We start from the raw sequence: 21,315 nt of genomic DNA on the forward strand, positions 1-21,315 counted from the left end.
AGATACTGTCTTTTCTTGGCTTGGATGGGCATACAGTTTCCTGGGTGAAAAATTTGCTAGATGTTCGAGTCCAAAGAGTTGTTGTTAATGGAGTTAAATCTCGGTGGCCAGTCACGAGTGGTATCCCTCAGGGCTTTGTACTGGGGCCACTCCTGTCTAACATCTTTATTAATGATCTGGATGAGGAGACAGAGTGCTCCCTTAGTAAGTTTGTAAATGACACCAAGCTGGGTGTCAAACTGCTTGAGGGTAGGGAAGCTTTACAGAGAGATCTAGATAGGCTGGATTGCAGGGCCAAGGCCAATTCCATGAGTTTCTATCAGGCCAAGTGCCAGGTCCTGTACTTGGGCCACAACAACCCCCACAGCAGAGCTACAGGCTTGGGGAGGAGTGGCTGGAAAGCTGCCAGGCAGAGAGGGGCCTGGGAGTTGGTTGACAGCAGCTGAACATGAGCCAGCAGAGTGCCCAGGTGTCCAAGAAGGCCAATGGCATCCTGGCCTGGATCAGGAACAGCATTGTCAGCAGGAGGAGGGAGGTGATCATTCCCCTGTACTCAGCTTTGGTCAGGCTGCACCTCAAATACTGTGTCCAGTTTGGGCTCCTCTCTACAAGAAGGATATTGAGGTGCTGGAGAGGATCCAGAGGCAGGCTACCAAGCTAGTAAAGGATTTGGAGCACATCTCGTGCTGAGGGATCTGGGACTGTTTAGCCTGGAGAAAAGAAGGCTCGGGGGGGAGACCTTATCACTCTCTACAACTACCTGAAAGGAAGTTGTAGCAAGGTAGGGGTTGGTCTGTTCCCCCTAATAACAAGCAATAGAACAAGAGGAAATGGCCTCAAGTTGTTCCAGGGGAGATTCAGGCTGAATATGAGAAGGAATTTCTTTACTGAAAAGGTTGTCAGGCACTGGAACCCTTAGAGTCACCATCCCTGAAGGTATTTAAAAGATGGGTGGATGTTGCACTTAGGAAAATGGTCTGTTGGTTGATAGGGCTGGGACTCAATGATCTAAAAGTCTCTTCCAGCTGAAATGATTCTATGATTCCTGTTATCAGTTCGATTCAAACAAAAATAGAAATAAGTGCAAGAAATCATTACTATATAAGAGGAATATGGTAAAAAAATATTATCTGAATAATCTGCATCTAACTATATTCTGCATTAGAGATCTATTCTAGTGAGAGAGCTTTATCTTACTATACTACATATTTTCCAGATTTAACTGGTGAGAGATTGATTCCAAGAAACAACACTGTTCAAAATTAAAGATAAGACATGATCTGTCAAGGTAACAGGTCTGCCATCAAAAAGCAGTGAAATGTGCATGTAATGTTGACCTGCAACATTAAGAGAAAATATTTTCTTAAAATATTTGTATAAGAAACATGTTTTGATTCTGACATACCCAGTAGCCTCCAGGAAATCTTTTCCATCTGTGGGACTCTCATCCAAAGGTAACTCTTGTGTTCCTTCCAAGCCCTGAGCTTGCTGCACATCAGTCAAGGTGCAAAAAGATGCTACTCTCTGATCTGAAAAAAAGTAACATAAGGTTTCGTTCAAAGCTGGACATATATACAAAATCAAAGGCTATCTTACAGACATTATACTGGTTCAGCTAGAGAAATGGATATAGGTTTCTACATCACTGCTTTGAAGATAATCAGCAGATGTAAAGTATATTCTCAACTAGTTGGCTTCCCCACATCTGCATCCAAAGGCAACCCCAAAGCAATTTTTTGGTGTCTATCAGCAGAGTAAGATTGATTTGTTTGGATCAGCTAATGCCGATATGAACAGTACATTGGTCTTCATGAAATCTGCAGAAAACCATTTGAAAATTCAGGACTACAATCAATGACAATAATAATTCAATGAAAAGTCTTGCATTTTCCATGGACTTAAAGCCATCAGATTCCTCAGAAATCTGCACTGTTAACTTTGCGCTGTTTTACTGTCTCAAGGTTTTGCAGAACTCAATGGTAATTTGCATACTTGGAAAACAAATTCATACTATTTTTGTCAATTGAGGTTTGTTATATATATATATTACTAAGGCACACTATTGTCTGCATTGGATTACACTAGAACATAAACTAATAAGCATAGGTATAATTACCTATGGATATACAGTGTGGTTGCCAAAATACATCAGTCACCACATAATAGAAGTATGCCATGCAGATCGTCATTCCACAGAATGGGAGAAAATTATGCATTCATTAGGATTTAATTTGTCTTCTTTAAAAAAACACAAATCCATATTCTGAGGAGATTGATTTCACTTGTTTCTATCAAACAGAATCCACAACTGTATGCTTGTATAGATTCAGGCGACAACATGCCTGCCTTGCCCTTTCTCCCCTTGCTCTACCACCCCACAGGCCCAAAGCTTGCATTATCATGCAAACGTGCAAACATAGGAAACATTAAAGAAAGTTTACAAAAGGCAAAAGCCATCAATCCCAGATCATCACCTAGAAACGGCGTGTGATGACAGAACGGCCCAAATTCTTCATCTGAGTCAAAACCTGGAATAAGATTTAGAATGTTCCTATAAACAAAACAGTCCATCTCCACTAGAGCAGCTGTGGCCCTCACATACAGCACACGCAGTGGAATGTTCCCTGTGCAACTTATGGTGGCTCTCACTCTTAGCCCTGCAATGCCATTTTTACACACCGCCAACATTACAGTAAGGACCCTTGTCTCTAATAGTACTACCCAGTATTCTGACACAGCATGACAACTTGGCATGATAAAAGACAACCCTTCAAACTCTAAGCCCCCAAACAGTGAATACAGGCTAGATTGTTTTAACTCAGAAGGAAATTTTGGTTTAACAGTTCTACCAAAAAAAAATAGGAAATAACTAAAAATCTCTTTCAACGATTAGCGAAGATTGACAAGTCATTCTATAATACAATGAAGTTGCATGTCATTTTTTGCCCTGCCTTTATCTTTATTTCTGACTGATGGATCTCAGCAAATATGAACATGATTTAAGTGTTGACACTTAAGAATATGATTTTAAACACATAATAAATGACATTATTTACAGATTTGAAACTTACTAAGTTCAATAGATTTAATTAGTACAGATAAACTGAAACCTACTTCCCAGACCAAACACAATACATAGGCCAGAAACAAGAGAGCATAAGCAATCAGTTTGAAGTACATCTCTAATTACTGATTTCACCTTTATCCTGTTCACATTTTCATTACCACTTGATAGAAAAAGAAAACAATGCCAGCAACAAATGTTATGCTGTTGCTATTTTTTCTGTGGTCAACGATATGTGACATGTGACACTGGGTCTCGGACGCATTTCTGCTGTAATATAAAAACATCTGCATTTTTTTCCCCCCTGCCAAGTAAGCTTAGTTAAAGAGATGGCTGCTTCTCTGGTTGATTTTGTCAGATGAGATAATGTTTTGGCAGTTTGAATTCTCCAGCATTACTTGAAAACATCTTTTTTTGTGATGGATCAAAGCAGGTGCAAGAACAGGTAGATGCTGCTGTAATGAAATCACGTGATGTCATTTTTAACCACAATATTTACAAATATTTATATATTATTTCAACAAACAACAAAAATACAAAACTATGGGTGCTTGCAATGAAGTATAATGTGTGGCTTAACTTTTTATTCTTGTGTGATCTCTAATGAATTTCAACTCCACATAATTTAAAGATAATATTAATATTTAGGGTAGGAAAAGAATTGTTAAATATTTTTTAAATTTTCCTAGTATAATTGAAACATTTTCTAATATTCATATGTTTCTAAAATATGAAACCATAGTCTCACATTCATCATCTGAGGAATAAAGTCCCTCCATAGCCACTAACAATTAGAAGTCTTCAATCATATACTACATTAATTCCTGTGTTGCTCTTTAAAGAGTAGTTTCTTTGCATTCAAAATCCAGGTTAATGTCAAAATCATTCTCCGAACAAGTTAGAAACACAACAAATCTCACTATCACATCAACAGGATCCTGGACTAGCAAAGTATTTTGCCTTTGAATACTTTTAAGTGCTTTTGAAGATACATTTTTATTTGCAATAATTATATAAAACCTCACTGATCTCCCTACAAGTATTCATGCTTAGCAGTAGTTTCACCAACTTACTATTTAATTCAGAACTGATTTTAAACCTGAATCATGGTGAGGCTGAACTTATGCTTCAAAGAGAAAAATCTTCCTACTGATTTCTGGTGCATTTGTCTTCACTAGAATTGGCTTGAGTCTATATTAATGAAAATAAAATCAAAGTTCCCGTCACTTAAGAGTTAACTTTTCCTAAGAAAAATCAAATCTATTTCTAACTATGAAGCTGTAGACGTAAGTTCTGCTTCCTCCAAACTACAGAGCCACCTCCTATTCAATTCAAGTGATATGTGCATACCAAACAGAAGAAAATACATGTAAACCTCAGAGCTCCTATTTTTACCTGGGACATCCTTGCCAAACCTCTCATAGGACTCACGTTTCACATCAAAACTTTAAGCAACAGTTGACTTAGCAAGACCAAAGATGAGACAAAACTATGTCTCACTTTAAAGTATTAGAACTGTACAGTTGTAACTACTAAGAATTATTTGTATTGCCTCAGATGTCTAACAGAGGCCAGAAAAATCTCCAGACAATTTTGATGTACTGGAGAGCAGAAAAGCCTAAAATGAGACTGACATATGCACTGAAGCAGTGTTGCACATGCATGCGCTAGAAATGGCCGAATGTTAACTAAATATTTTCATTTTTCCTTTTTCTAGCACTTTAACCATCCTAATTTGGTTAAAATAATTATCTTTCATGCTGAATGCTTCACTTCTTTCTCATTATGTTATGTGTAGCATTACTTGCATTAAGCTATAAAGATTTTAAATGGCAGTATTACAATAATATTAATTATAAAAGCACAGATGTTTCTGCAAAGATAAATTGGCATTAAGAAACACTGCATTCTGATTGACACTAGTAGACGTTCATAAAAATAACCTGGAAAAAAACCTCAGAAGCTGAAACCACCTATTTTAATGAACTAAATCAGAGCTATCAGAGGGATTTTCTTAGGCTGTTAATTGCCACAACATGATTTACCAAATATTGAACATCTTTTTTTTAAGCACAATAAACCCAGTTTATCACAAATAGTATTACATTCTTTTCATAGTAATAATCAATATTTATGTTTGTGTCAATTCTCTTCTGTAATGACAGTAACAAATATGGACATGTAGAAAAGCTTCTCCTTTTGTTCCGCAAAACATTGAAAAGATCCAAAATTAGCCATCAGCAACATAACACATATGTTGAAAGACAGCTATTCTTCCCTAATTTGGAGATCTATTAGAAGGATAACACAAAAAGAGAACTTAAAAATACATTCTTTCCTTTTCCCTTATTCTTTTCTGAGACAGTTTATTCCATAAATCTCCACATCTTCAGCTTTACTCAGTTCAAGATGCTCGCTTTCTTTTTCCTTCTTTAACTTCTTTTTCACTTCAACAGCCCTTCCTAAAACCCTACCTCTTTTGCTCTATAGTCATATCGAGTTCTATCTATTTTTTATTGTTTGCTTTAGGGATGGATACAAAAATACTTCAACTGTGTACTTTTAGCACGTCAACTGCATGTCCCTGGTTACTGTTTTTCTGCATCTCCAACCAAAATAAGAGAAAAGAACTGGAAGTAGCCTATCCATGTATGAAAGAAATTGAAGGGTAACCCTTGATACTGACTGCATGCGTGCTAAAGACAATCTCTAGGTAAACATCAGAGTCAAAACTATGTCCTGGAAAAGAAGGCTGCCCAAAGACTTAAAATGACTTTGCATTGTGTTCCAGCTTATGGACACTGATCCTCAACACATAGACTCTAAACAAAACCTCTTACTGAGGCAACTTTGAAGCCTGTGGAGACCCTTGTTAGGAATACAGTTTAAAAAAAAGCTGCCGATCCACACAGGAACTGATTCTTCAGTTGGATAAAAGCTAAGGAGAAGGAAGCTAAAATAAGACCACTGTTCTTGTTACAGCCATGAGTAAACTGAGTACAGATGATGGTAGCTAAAGTCTTGCTAATATACTTAATTCTTAAACTAACACCAATGTTATGATAATCTAAAAAAAGCTATATTTAACATTAATCAAGATACAATCACATTTTAAGACATACAGATGCAGGATTGCATAGGTCACAAAATGGGTGTTGAACTGATCAAAATAATGTAAGTTGTCAACATACAATCTAGAGAGATCACAGATGAAAAACCCTGACCTTTGAATGAGATTGGTAGTTCTGACAAACCAGTATTAAGACTAAGGACAAATAATGCATACACAAAAAAACCAAAAAAAAAACCAAATCAAAATCAAAGGGAAAAAAAACCCAAAGAAAAACCCCAAATTGAGTCTTGTATCTACATCCTAGAACATAATACAACTTTGAAATATCAGGTTGGCAAAGCCAAACCAGAGAACAACTCTAACATTAATTTCTTAAATCAGTATTAAACAAGTCCTATCCATTTTGTGATCCTTCTCATTGAAGGTTTGGGGTGGGTGCACACTCCTTCATAAAAAACTAATTATTATTTACTACTCAAATTGTTACAATTGTTAATAAAATAAATCACCCCAAAAAGTTTATATCTTGCAAGTCAAGACTGTCAGTTCTTCAGTGTCTACAGTTATAGCTAAGAGTTTTGCAATTAAAGCTCAACAAGTGAATACTCCTGCTTCCTAGGACAGGGCATCATGGATAGCTGTGTTGTTCTACTTCTCTCTCTCAAATTCAAATGGCAATTACACTTACATAACACTTACAAAATTGAAATTGTTTTCATTCTGACATTAACATTTGCTTAGGAACATGATTTAGTGATGACCTTGGCAGTGTTAGGTTACAGGTTGGACTCAATGATCTTAAAGGTCTTTGCCAACTGAAATGATTCTGTGATTCTAAGTGGTAAAAATAATGAAAATCAAAATTTTCAAAGAAATCTAAAAATATAGGATCATAACTGTTACAGAATAATCTTTTTAGTCATCTGAACTCAAAATTTTTATTAGCATTTAAAAATCTTCTTCAAGTACAAAGTCACAGAGTTAGTTGTTTACTAATCTAAATTTGTTTTCATTTGTTTATGATGTCCATAACGAATAGCAGGATGTTTCCTGAGCAATGAAATATATGTATGGGAACAGTGGTCAGGTTCTCAGCATCTCAGTACTTCCTGACAGCTACAACAGGCACGTCTGAGTAGTAGTAAATAGTAATAAACACAGATACATTTAATCAGGTTAAGAAACTGTATTGTATTTTAGGTTGTTAATCATCATTGTTGGTTTGGAGTTTTAATAATGCCATTTAAATTAGTACAGTAGGTAGTTTTGAAGTGCTCTTGATCAAATTGAAATTTAATCTCTTCATACTAAGGAAAGGAATAAGGTACCAGAAAATTGATTTTCATGGTTTCTTTTAATGAAAGAAAAACAGAAGAACATCTCATCACTAACTTTACAACCAGTTCTCCTCATAAATTTAAGACCTATATTGTATACAATGATGGCTGTAGCAATGTCATCCTTATTCACATTCACTAACAGTTAACACTAATCAGTTAAGAAAAGTTGGAAATTTTAGGTCAGCACAGTGACCTTATCAAAATATCCCTCAGAAACAACAAAACACAAACATTCAACTGAACAGATTCATATATGTTTACACTCAAATCAATATTCTCCATTCTCTGTTTATATATCATGTGCAGGTTTTGCCCTTAGAGATGCACATGAGGCTTTTTTCTTTGTTAATCGGGTCTTATTTTATAATGTAAACATGGTCTAAATCCCACATCTCAAGTTCTACTACTGGAAAACAGAGTACATTTTTTTCTGCTTTTCAAGGGCTTATTATGAAAACTGAGAAGGACAGCAACATCATTTGGACTACACACGTGAGTTCATAAACATAACACAAAGTCAGGGAAGCATTACTCCTAGTTTCACTTGAAGCATCTGACTTAAAATACTTTGAATCTCTCCTTCAAAGTACCTCATTTTCCTAGCTGATTACAGATGAAACCTAGGTCCCTGCCTAAGTGGATGAATTGTACCTAAGATACTGAAAGTATCATGAATACCCCACACTAAATGATACTGCCAAAAAACCTAAAGGGCTACAGAGGCAAACACTGGATTTTTTAAATTCAAAATGTGGCTAAACAATACATGTTTTTTTTTTAAAAATAATTGTACACTGAACATTGTTTTTTCCTGTTACCTTCAAACGCTCGTGCAGCATCTACCAGGTGGGACCAGTCTAGCCCTGTGGCAGTGTCTGGCAGGGGCATCAGGCCAGGATCATTGAATTTGCCTTTATCAGATAAGGACCCATCTGAGAACCAGAATTCATCTAAACAATAAACACAATAATTAGTCTTCCTATAACAATGACATACAATTACTTTTGAAGCTATTATAATGAACTGTAAAAGACATATAAGCAAAGAGTGCTTATCTTCCTTTCTCTTGTTTCTATCTTTTCTTGTTCAATACTCAGCAGGGATGGAATAATTTTTAAGCTTCAGCAGAATAAGATGGGAAGGGTTTCTAAAGGGTTTTGTGCCACTTTACACATGATGCATTCATTGCATCTTCATGTGAATGCTGTGTGAGTAGGCAGCATTCTTTCTTAAAGCATACCATATTAAACCTGAGCACTGAGCAGAAAAGTTGCTAGATATACAAAGTTATATTATTAAGAAAACTGTGAAACAACATAGGAGATATTTACATGAAGAATTTTATTCTGAAACTTAAATATTTACATTCCAGAAGCAGTCCAAAATATATCAAGTACTTTTAACAGATTTGAAAATTCTAGCCTATATGAAAAACTCACTTTCACTTTGAAAATATTACCCTATTAAGTTTAATATTTGTAGCTATTAGGCAAAGATGTAAGACTTCTGTGCTGAGGCTCCAGAGTGGGCTGTAACCAACCTATTGTATGCCATAAAGAGATTGTATATAAATTGAAATGTACACACTATAGTGCTGGTTGAAACACAGCTTTCAGGTATGTGGCCTTTTAGAAAGGTACCACGAACATCCATCTTAGTAGAGGGGATGCTAATTTTAATAAGTATCTTAAATAGTTTTGTATTTTCCTTATCTATCCATAACAATCTTCAATATGAACAATGTGATTTCTGCTAAACAGGCACCCAGAAGTTCTTTAAAGAGAAACTGAATACATATGTTATAATCACATTTCATCTTAATCATAAAGCTAGTGATACAATATTGTACTTTTGTTATATAGTATAGTCAGGAAAAAAAATCCCTTTATTTCAGATTTATCTATTTCTATTAAGTAAAAAAGATCATAATAGTATTTTTCCCTCAAGTATTTCAGAAGGAAATTTCCATCAAGTTATTCCAGTGATCAGGACTATAATATTTATGAGGAATATGTTTTCCAGGAAAACATACTGTCACAATAACAATGAAAAAGAATACCCAAGTTCATTTGAATTAAACATTTCTGATCTAGGAATGTAAAAGCAGTAGCTTGTTAAAAGGAATTCTACTACATAAAGCAATGGTTAGAGTGAATCATATTCTTTGCAGAAACCTTGTTTAAACATAAAAAAACAAAAGGAACAGAAAAGTGAAGGCAGTTTGCACTCATCTGTCAAAAATTAGGAGTCTCACAAAGCAAAAACAATGCTGAAGAAGTAGAAACAGTGTTTACTTGTTCTACAACTTATATGAAAGATACAGCATTGTTATATTACAACTGGAAGTGACAATTCTCTGTAGAAATATCCCGCTCAACACCCACTCTAAGTATGCAAAAGTGGATGTTACATGAAATGGAAAATATGATGTACAAATATATTCTACCCATATTTCTGTACTAACATTTTCAGTTCCTTATAAACTTAAATAAAACTGTATCTAAGGTTACCTTGGGTGCAAACACATTGGAAGCTCAACATAAGAGTAATCTCTGAGCTTTAGTATATGACCTGGGAATTATAAGAACCTTATTCATGCAAGTACATTTTATACACCCCTGTTGTGGAAATAGACAGAATACCTTATTTGAAAAGCCGGCAAGCCAGCTTTTGGTTCTAGACCAGCAGGCAGACCCCAAGGGACAGCTCTTGCTTTTGTGTGATCATTCTGCAGAGGCTGACTGTGAAATCTGTCAGGAAGATGTCTGTTCCCAGTGCAATTCTGCTGGCTTTCCAAATTAAAGTGTAGGAGTGATATATTCACTAGTAGTCATCCTTCATTATGCATTGTCTTTGTGAGAACCTCAGTTCACTTTAGAGTGGCTCCTATCAGTCCTATATGAGACCTGACAGAGCAACTAAACTGCAGAAAGCCTGCCAGAATAGAGAATTGAATATTGATAGCTCTGAAAATACAACTGCGCATGCTGATGGCTGAAATTTTAAGTGGAATAACTGAACAGGCTTCAGTATGCCACCACGTAATAATTCATATTCAAGGTATAAATTCTATATTCCTGTGCAATGGGGGCAGAAAGATTTTTTTTAAAAAAAGATCCAACCATAAAGGCTTCTGTGCTTTTGAATGTCAGTGAATATTATTTGCATTTCAGGAATGTTTTGGGTGAGATTAATTATTTCTAGCCTCCCATATTTGCATTTCCTCCCTGCTTCTCTTACTTCACTGTTATCTCCACTTTTTCTCAGTATGAGTGCCACATTAGCTGCCTATTGTCTTCCCTTTTCATTTGTGCAGAGGTGGCCAGCTATGCTTAAGCACTCCTGCATGTCCAGGAGGATATGCCTAATCTTGTAGGCCCCTATCTTCATTGCCCAAAAGATTGGTTTTGAAGCAACACAGACTTACCCGTTATTTTCTTTGAGGAAACAATGTAAGTATTATCGTTCAGTTTTAAAGATTATTTTATTTGCTAAACTCCTTTTGGCACAAATCATTGATCTAATGATCTTGTGTCACTCTCATCCTACACAGGAATTTTCTTTATTTTTATTATTGTTACATGAAAGTATGAAGTGCTTAGAAGAATCCTTATTTTCACCAAAATTATATGGTCAGTTCTGTTTCCAACAGCCACTCAAATTGACTATCATCAGTCCCACATACCTCTGTATTCAAAGAGTAGCTAGTTATGCAGAACGAAGGATTCACCTGACTTAAACTTTTCTACTTCCAAGTATCCTGCTTCAGCTGGAACTGCTACTTTTAGTAGAGACTGTAGATCACGAAAAAAAATCTGCTAAGTACTTCTCACTTATTGTGCTCAAACTGGACATGTCATTTAACAAGCAGATAATTTCAAAAGCTGCTGGAGCTGAAGGAACATATCAAGTCATATGCAGACATAAATTGCATTGTCTGCTTGCTGTTCTTCTCTCCTGCAGTCATCACCTACATCTCTATAGTGATCTTAAAATAATAGCTTCTGCCTGCCAAACGTTTCCCTTCTTCTGTTCTACCCAAAATCTTCCTTCTAACATGCCAGCCCACTAGAAAACTCTTTCATGGACATATGCACATGTTCCTGTTAGAACTTGTGCTCCCAATAGCTACTTTTCCATTTCTTTTTGATATTGAAAATAGTCTCATGTTCTGGTATGGTGGATTATTCACTGTGTGAGAGTCTGTGATAGACAATACTTATACTCCTTTGGTTGTACAAATTAGTTGATCAGCAGCCTTTATTTGCTTACTGAAAAACTGATTTCCAAATTGTTCACATTGAATATCATCAATACACAGTGATGCTCTTCCATTTTAACACTGCTTTTTATCAATGATGTCAGTTTTGCTTTGAAGCTAACATTGGTAGTAAGCCAGTTTTAAGACAAACTTTCATCTAATTGCATTGCTGCACACAAACTGCATTTCTAGGAGACTTTTCCCTGTGGCATGTATAATTGTGAACTTTCGGAATTTGATAATGTATCATTGCAAAATATTCCATTCCTTAAGACCTTCCTCACTGCGGGTATCTTACATCTTGCTGCTTTCCTCACACTCTGGACTATCATGCCAGTGTAACACCCAGGGCATTTTTCTTCCCTCTTTCTTTCTGTGATTCATAATAGGAGTAGACCATGGTGCCTGCAATGTCAGTCCATTTATCTTTCTGGGTTTCCAACTTGTATTAAGACACTAGTTTTGTGTCCATGGTTCTCATTGCTTTCATTCTTCCCCTGCTAGTTCAGCTGCCATGATTTTGCAAGATAGGGATAGATCTGTACCTGCAAGCACGTACAGCATGCTAGAATCACTCAACATGAACAGCACTGTCTCAATTAGGGAATCTTTAATGTCCCTAAGGTAAAACTCGAGTTCTCAGCTACATGAGTTCTGCTTTCTGGTTTAAGTTAAAAATAAGATAACATTAAATAAATCTTTCTACATTTGTGTACTGTGTGCAATCAACAGCACTCAACTGTCAGAGCTTGCATTTCAGGCTTTGCTGAAAGCAAGTCTTCTTTCATTTCACTGGCCCCAGTGATAAAATAATAAAAACATCCTATAGCTTCATTTTCTCATTTCCTTCCCTCAGTAAACTTCACACACAGTTGAGTTTCTGTTTCCATATTTGCATGGTCATTCTGTCTGATAATTCTGATTTCCCAGTAAATTGAGAGTTTCCAGGTTGCCTGTTATGCTTTGGTTTTGGTGCTGCCTTGCTTACCTATTAATCACAGTCTTTTCTTTGCTAGAGGGATCTCATGAGACTTAGTGCTGCCACAATATTTTATTTACCACATGCTGGGTAAAAATATGCAACAACGTATCCTTCTAAAATGAACTGCAGGCAAACCCACACTATTTTCAATGATTTCTGCAAACATGAAGTATCAGTAAAATTAAAATATATTTTTACTATCTATTTTTATATATTAACATATATTTATTTTACAAAAGATGTTACTGTGTTGGCTAAGAATCCTGATATTTAAAACTCCAACCTCAAGCTAAAATTTTAAATGAAAAAGGAACCTATGACATCACCACTGTTATAGAACGTAAATATGCAGTGATTACAAAAATCTTCCAAACAAGAGACAGCTAGTTTCTTATAAGGAGATACTGACTAACTTTATTTTGAAAACAATTGTGAGCAAGTCATTATGTGTTTGCTTTCAGACTGTAATTACAGAAAACCAATTAAATCTTCCTTGAAACAGCTGTTATAAAAGATCCTATATTGCTGGGTTTGAAAGGCACTTTTATAACACAAAACCAGAGGCAGAAAACAGAGGCTGTCTAGGAAAATAGCATGAACTACCTTGAATAATATCAATAATCAGCATCATTTTGAGTGACAGGATACTAGATTCATGTTTTTTTCCCCAACTATGTGTATGAATAACTTCCTATGCCTAAGAAACTCCAAGAATGGAAAATAAGGTTTTTAAGATAGAACTAATATTCAAACCACTAAAATTTCACAGCTGAAGGATCAGTACACAGCTTGAGCGTACACCATTAATTGCCTTGTGTCAATCTCCAAAACTAAAGCCTGCTGAAGGCTTGATCATGTTGCACAATTATCTTTACAAGAAATTACTCTAAAAAATAACTGGCCTAGTGTAGTAAAAGGAAAAAAAAAACCCCACCTGATTACATATATAGCTACTTCATAAGACTTCAAAATCTGTTGAATTAGTCTCAAATGAAACAAAATGGGTCTACATTCTCCATCAAGAAAAGCAAAGGATCTTTTAATATTAATTTTATAGTAAATAGTTTCACTCTCAAAAGGTACACTGTCAAGCATGTATTCGCATCCAAAGCAGGAATTTAGCACTTGTGTGTGATGTCAGTTTAAAATTAACCACAGGTTAGTGACCAAAATTCAGACCCACAACTTGAGGCCACTGTAACTAGATGAGTGTTTTGTATGTAAAGCTTAATTTCTGAAGGTTAGCCAGTGGCAGCTAGTTCCTGAAGGATATGATGAATGTCAGACTGCTTTTTATTACTATTTCTTTTAAGTCATCTGTCTGCATTCTCCCTGGACACATGCCTACAATTTGAAGAAATCCACCCACAGCTTCTTAACTATGGACTTCAGAATCTGCAATTGCTCTATTTTTTTTTTAAATGCAGTTAGGTGTGATGATATATCAAAGTAGATAACTAAGAGTGCATTTGGGTTTTCTTTTGGACTTGTTGTTATTTTCTCTTAAATTGGGTGTTCCCTATAGGTCAGCCTAAAATAACTGAGAATTAAGGAGATATAGCATTTAGAAAAAGTCATTCTTATTAAATATGGATATGTGGCTTAAATGTATGTATTTGGCTATGTAGATTAAGCCTATGGTATGTAAGCATATGTATTTTTCACAAATTCCTACCAAAAAAAAAAAAAAACCTTCTAGTTCCATAAAGTTACCACAAACTTTGTAGTTCATTGCTCCATATTGAAACCATTGCAAGATATGCATATAATAAAGACCTTGCCTATGAAGAACTCACAAGTAAAGACACATCTTCATAAAACTGTTTTAATTTAGTACCCTAGACTGCTTTTTTTCCTGCCATTAAAAATGAAATATCATTTGCAAAGATTTCAATAACATGTTAAAGAAAGGGATCAGCAAATTGAGTCTGGACAACTATTGCACATTTCCTTTCAAGATGTTACCAAAAGGTTCACCTGAATAGAAGCTCTCCCATTTAGCTATAATTTTGAATGTATTTGTGAATATTTCAGTAATATGGATGCACACACAAAAGAAACAAAACCATTAAAATAAAACAAGTCAATTTGGTTTAATTACATCACCACTGGAAAATAAAATGATAGCAAGAAAGACCTTTAGATAAATGTTTGTTGCCTGTCACTGGTCTCATGAAAATTTTTTGGTAAGTAAATGCTATCTCCAAATATGATAAATCTGAATTCATCTCTAAGGCAAGCATAAGCATGTATGCTGACCAAATAGATCTGTACTAGGATACATTTTGTTAACTTCACTTTAAAACTAAAATCTAATTTAATATTTGGCAATTTGTTAGAGTTTATTACATATATTTCACATTCAGCAATGACAGTAACCATCACTTACTTCTCAGATTTCCCATTCCAGGAGTCAGGCTCATTCTGGGAGGCAATGTGCTGTGATATGGTGGAGTAGAGCTGAACAAGATATCATTTGGTAAGGCCTGATCTAGCATTGAGCTTCGAGAGCTTGCGTATGATGATCCTCTTCGATTGCTACATATACTCTCATCAGACAGGGTACGGTAAAGTGTCCTCCGTGGAGAAAGGTTTCCATAAAATGAAAACTAAACATCAAAACATGAAGAAATAACTACATGTATTATTGTTTAAAATAATTCACACAATCATATCCCATCATCAGTTCTTGGGCGTATTTTTCTAGGCAGGCAGTCTGGAATTTTTGAGTTAACACAAAAGGTCAGAGATTTGTTCCCCCATATCAGATCTATTGGGGCCTCAAGAGAATCACTGAACTGCATTTTCATACTTCCTCTTGATATTTTGGAACATATCACCATGAATTTATCACACACTATATAGTTTTATTAATTCTGAAGTGTTAAATGAAACCACCATAGTCTTATGACAGCTATATTTTCCAGAAACACACACATGAAGCTATCAACTGTGGCAACATTTATTCAAGTCTATACATAGAACTGTTAGACTCTAATTTGAAATTACTATGCTTTAATGTTAAATGTTCTGAACTGATATATGGGTGCAATATAATTCATTGGACAATAAAGTGACTCAACACCGTGTCTCTTCAGATATCACAAAGCTGGCCTAGAGAAAAGGATGATAGAGTTCAGTGAAAACTATTTATGCATTTTAAAAAGTCATCTAAATCACAACCCAAATATCTACAGTAAACCAAGATGTTATTGTATCGTAAAAGTGGTACATTCAACTTCATAAGCTATTCTTCAACAATGCAAACCCAGTTATCCTTCACATCTACAAATGTCAGTTATTGCCTTAATTATAACTAGTTTGTCCTCCATATAAAAATTCAATGTCCCCTCCTGTTTCCTTTATAATTATCAGTTGCACACTCCCTATGCAGAATGCATGCTTAAGAACAGTAGCTTTTTAAAACAGTGAATAAAGTATAGAATTAAAGGTATCTACATTGTTACATTTCTAACAAGACATGCTGGCTCATAAATCCTTCTAAACGTATTTTATACTTTTATACACAGAAACACTCAATCATGCAGAAAACCACAGTTTTTATAAAATCCTTAACTACACTTCATAGTGCTAATCCAGGTAAGCATCTGTCTTGATAATACAGAACATGTTCAACTGGCATGTTTAACTGTGTCCCAGAGAAAATGGAGAAAGATATTTGGATTCTAAGCTAGAAAAGCATCAATAAAAACATCCTTTCTAGAAAAACATCCTTTCTAGAAAAACATCCTTTCTAGAGATCTGCTGGAAACAGATAAGGGCTGTGGGAATAAACGTCATCTAAACCTTAACATATATGCAAAATGGTCACAATAATGGACATGAGCAGCATCCCTGCATCCCTAAACAAATGCATAGAGGGCATACACAGCATCTTAAATGAATTAATATATGGCATCCTTCTATAAGGAGTGATTAAAGAATAAAAAACACCCTGAGACTACTTAGGAACCACATTGGGTAAAGGGTTAAAAGCCTGAAGGGTCTCTGATCCTCTTTCCTGCACTCAAGATTTCTAGCAAGCATCCTGATGCAATTCTTCACTACCGCTCAATTCTTATTCTCTCAATCATATACTGCATCTATTGTCTATAAAGGTTGTTCACTTGCTATCCAAACATGTTGAATGATAACTGTTGGAGCTTTTCGGACTTTCCTTTCAGGGTGTGACAAAAATTAAACATTACCTAGTGGGATCATTATTTTCTGTTCCATGAAGAAAGTAAAACCAAATCAAATGAAAAACGTGATTTGATTCTGTAGAATCTTACATATTCAGAAAATTCCTTTCTGGCTTTGCTGTCAAAGACAACTGACTCACCTATACCAAAGTTACTACCCTCTACGAAGGCATAATCAAAGATACTGCTGAGTCCTATGGCTGAGGATCCCCTGTGTGTCAGGGCCTCTGGTATCTCTCACTTAAGTGAGCTTTTGTCTGGGTGTCTTGGGAGGGAAAGGAAAAGCAGTAATTTATCTCACAACGACCACACCTCCTTACTCATTGTTTCTTATTTAAATAGTCAGAAACGGTGGTAGCTCGTGAAATCATCACAAAAAAACCAATTACTCTATCAGTCATAAATCATAAAAACCTCTAGGACATTAACCATGAGAATCAAATGCATAATGCATACTTAACATACTGCACATTAAAAAAATATATAGGTCTGAATATTAAATTCAACTCTGGACTTAGAAGATTCCCATGTGTTACTTTTGTTCAGACACGATGATTATTCTTTTTAGCACACTATATAAACACAGTGGGTTAAAAGATCATTGAGATAATATTAAAATATGACAACTATCTCAAGTAATTTAGTTGCTTTCCACTTTATTCCATATTAAGCATAGAATTCAGAATCATGTATGCTTTGGGGAGCAGTATATTCTAAGTTTTCTATCCACTTTTTGTGAACTCTTATATATTACCAATTGTCCTCATACTATGAAGATTATGTGTATGGTCCCCACTTGAAGATAATTATGTCTTTTCAGCAGTTGCCACCAATATCTACATTAAATTGTGATTCAAACAGAAATGTTGATACTGAGTATACAGAGCAGGAGAAAGTGGTCTACTTTTACTCATGTGCCTTAATATCATGCAAGGTGGATAAATTTCAGCCTTCAACCTTGACAATATAACCTTTAATATTTGAAATTATAATTAAGTTGTTTAACCTTCACTTGTCTCTGCAAAGCTAAGTAAAAACCTACTTAAACAAATACTTTTAAACAAATACCTTTCTTCTCCCCTCCTCCATAGAGAGGCTGTCTGGTAGCATCAACTTCAGAAAATCTTCTTTGGACAAGACTTGCTGGCTCTCAACAATGGCATTCCGGACCGAAGTTTGGAGTGGACTCAATGCAGACACAGTGTCAATATCATCATATACTCTGTTGAGACAAATGATGTTTTTAGCAAGAGAAGCAATGGTGCTCTTGGATTTGAAAGACCGCATTCGTTTTCTGTCACAAAGTAAAAATTGTTAGAGTTGCCTCCTGACAGAACACAGTCCTATTTAGAACAGGTTTTTTAATAATTTAATATTTATGAAACTGTTTTTGGTTTCAAAATGAAACTCTTAAAACACTGAAAAAGCAACTTTAGGAATTCTAAAGATTATCATAAAAACATGATGCTTCTCCTGGATTGCACCTCTCTTTTATACACATCTCACTTCTCTATTTTTAAAGTTGTATTTATATAAACGCTTCCAATAGTCCATCACAAAATATTTTAACTTTCACTTCCTTAGCAAATAAGTAAATGAATATTTTAGTGTGATAGTGTATCCAGCTTCACAATCTGGCAAAATTGCTATGGCCATCAATGGCAATGTTTGAAACATATTGGTAATCAATTATGCCATGTGCCAAGTGTGTTCTATTAGAAGTAATTTCATAAAGCTCTTTAGATAAATAAAACAGCTGTCTTCTTTAATTATAAGCATATAAAAATGTATTTATAGTCAATAAAAGACTGTCAAAGTGAATTATCATCTTTTAAATTCCTTCCAGGGAGAAAGGAGAGAAAGAATTTTAACAGGTTTACTCTAGAAATGCAAACCAGAGGGCCTAGAGATTCCCAATCACACAGAACATACATTTGAAGCTATTACTTACTGCCAAGTGCAGCATAATCAGTGACTGTCTTTAGCACAGAGGAAACAAGCTTTGCTACAGTAAAGTGTAATTCTCAGTGAATTATATCCTATAGTGGCACAACATTCAGCAATTGACCTGATTTTCATCATCATTGCTAATTAGAGATGATATTTTATTTCAACATAATCATCCTCACAGAGGTGTTTCTCTCTATGATGTACAGAAAGCTTTCCTAGAAAGAAAGCGGTAAAGCAAAGCTGTATGCCATGGAAAAAATCTGAACATATTTTCTGACCTATGAAGTGCTACCTTATTCAATTCCTGCTTCTTAAACAAAACCAGCTCTTGAAGATACTTTTCTAAATTGTTTTCAAGGTTTCAGTCTAAATACCATGATTCATTATGCAATTTTGTTTTCAGTGTTCCATACAGGATAAAGAGAATTTGTCTCAGGAATCCATCAATTTCAACATGCAAAAATTTGTGGGAACCAATGATGTTACCACTTCTAAGTGCAAACATTACTACAACTGAATAATTTAAGCAATTAAAACATTGTAAAGAAAAAAAACCCAAGCCTAAATTATAAGGACAATAACAAAATGAAACACAAATAACCAGGACAGGAAGGTAATAACATCCACTTTTGAAAATTAGGAATTTAAGAGCTTAATTTCAGGCTCAGATTTCATAGCACATTTTCCAGCTAATATTTTTAAATATGAATCCCCACACATATATATGCAAATATAAGACAATAGAGGCAAATAACCCATTCCCACTAAACAAATAGTAAACCATATTACACATTCAAAAATCTGGCGCTATATGTCACCTTGTCAATTTATCGAGATACATAGGACTGACTACAGTTTATTGAGAGATAGAACTTGCATAGCTTACGAACAAAAAGAAAGCAAGGAGGTTACCTGAGAAGATTATTTTGAAGATAACAGGAATTTCAAGGTTAGTTTTAAACAGCAGGTTCAAACGGCTGCTGACACACTTATGATCATCTCTTTCATCTATAATGTACTAGCCAATGTAATAGACAACAATGTAGCAGGGCTTGATACAGAAACAGCAGGAAGTAAGCTTTTTTTCAGCTGAACAAAGTTCCTGAAGATTTGTAGAAAAGGTCTTTAAGACCTTAAAAAGATTGTATCTTCCCATTCAAAATGGAAACTCAGAATGTCTGACATAGCCATATGTTTTTGCCTACACACACTCTTGGAAATTCATGCTAGCTAGCTTTATTTGGGAAGAAAATGTGGCTGTGTCAAAGAGGAGAAAACATTATCCTGTGCAGTTATTGTCTTTTTGTCTTTTTTTAGATGTACCTTTGAGACACAGAAGTACAGAAAAAAAGCTACAAACATTTGAAAGTGAAGTAGAATTTGTAATTTTTCATTTTTCTATCCTACTTTACAATTTATTTTCATTACACTTCTTCCCACAAAAAAGTTAAACAGAGTTCTTACTCATGGCATTCAGAAACTTCAGACTCTTCAGGTGTAGGACTTCCTTCTGATTTTTTCCATCCAATTACATATTTACTCACTGCTCCTTGTCTGTGGTACGGTTTTGAAGCTGACCCAGAAATCTGTTGACTACTATTCTGTGACACTATATAGACTTTGGAGGTATCCAAGGAGCCACTCTTTTTGGAGCAATGTGTTGATGGGCTTCCCGAGTGATGTGACCCACTGAAAAAGTAAAGAAAACACACAAAAGCAAAAATGACATCTGCTATACAACAAACAAATCAGAAATGCTTCATCAGGCACACAGTTGTAATTCTTAAGTGTATACTTTAAAGTCCTTTGAGAATAGAACTGTGAGGAGTTTCTAAAGCAAGTAATGTATATAATTCAACCTGCTGAAATGTCAGCACAAACCGATATGAATTAAAATTAAAAGATGAAGTTCAAGACACATACAGAATTTGTGCACACAATTTTAAGTAAATATGTGTACACACACATTATTATTGGTATAATTCTATTTACATCGAGGACTAAATTGGTGAATATCCCAAATATCCCTCTAATTATAAAACTTCCCTGCTTTTCCACTTTGTGCCAATACTGACAGTTCGCATTAGTTTAAGCTGCGTGTGTCATTCATTGAGAATTTAATATCAACAGTAGTAAATCTCAGTTCAACAGTAACAGTCCCCTGGATAATTTTAATAGCCTCTTTTATTATGAATAATAGCACTAGCAGGCAGTAACAAAATCTCTTACTGAAGATACTACAGTTTTTTTTAAAAAGTAAACACTTCCTTGAAGAATAAATTTATTCTTTCATCTTGGTGGTGAAGTAAGTAAAGCATTTGGAAACCAAGTGCCTTGCCTAATATTAGAGGATGGAACCTGTAGCAGCAGCTCCTGTCTTTCATAGTTGGTTTACCAATACCAAACACAGTGCTATCTTTTAATCTAAGCCCAAGAGCATTGG

The 21,315-nt window shown here is 35.1% G+C and overlaps 1 protein-coding gene across 3 annotated transcripts in view; it reads right to left on the reverse strand.

Annotated features, from left to right (window-relative positions):
• The window catches only part of SIPA1L2 (signal induced proliferation associated 1 like 2), a 145,219-nt gene that overhangs the window by 3,456 nt on the left and 120,448 nt on the right, over nt 1-21,315 (reverse strand). For 2 of the 3 annotated variants that reach the window (XM_061990991.1, XM_061990990.1), the window contains 5 exons: nt 20,337-20,561; nt 17,991-18,144; nt 15,110-15,329; nt 8,296-8,427; nt 1,406-1,529 (listed from right to left, as the gene is read on the reverse strand). In XM_061990991.1, the coding sequence (XP_061846975.1) occupies nt 1,406-1,529; nt 8,296-8,427; nt 15,110-15,329; nt 17,991-18,144; nt 20,337-20,561 (855 nt within the window). The remainder of the gene's footprint in view (nt 1-1,405; nt 1,530-8,295; nt 8,428-15,109; nt 15,330-17,990; nt 18,145-20,336; nt 20,562-21,315) is intronic. The other variant, XM_061990992.1, reaches the window with a different exon arrangement.

The sequence above is a fragment of the Colius striatus genome, chromosome 2 (assembly GCF_028858725.1).
Source record: "Colius striatus isolate bColStr4 chromosome 2, bColStr4.1.hap1, whole genome shotgun sequence".
Lineage (NCBI taxonomy): Eukaryota > Metazoa > Chordata > Aves > Coliiformes > Coliidae > Colius > Colius striatus.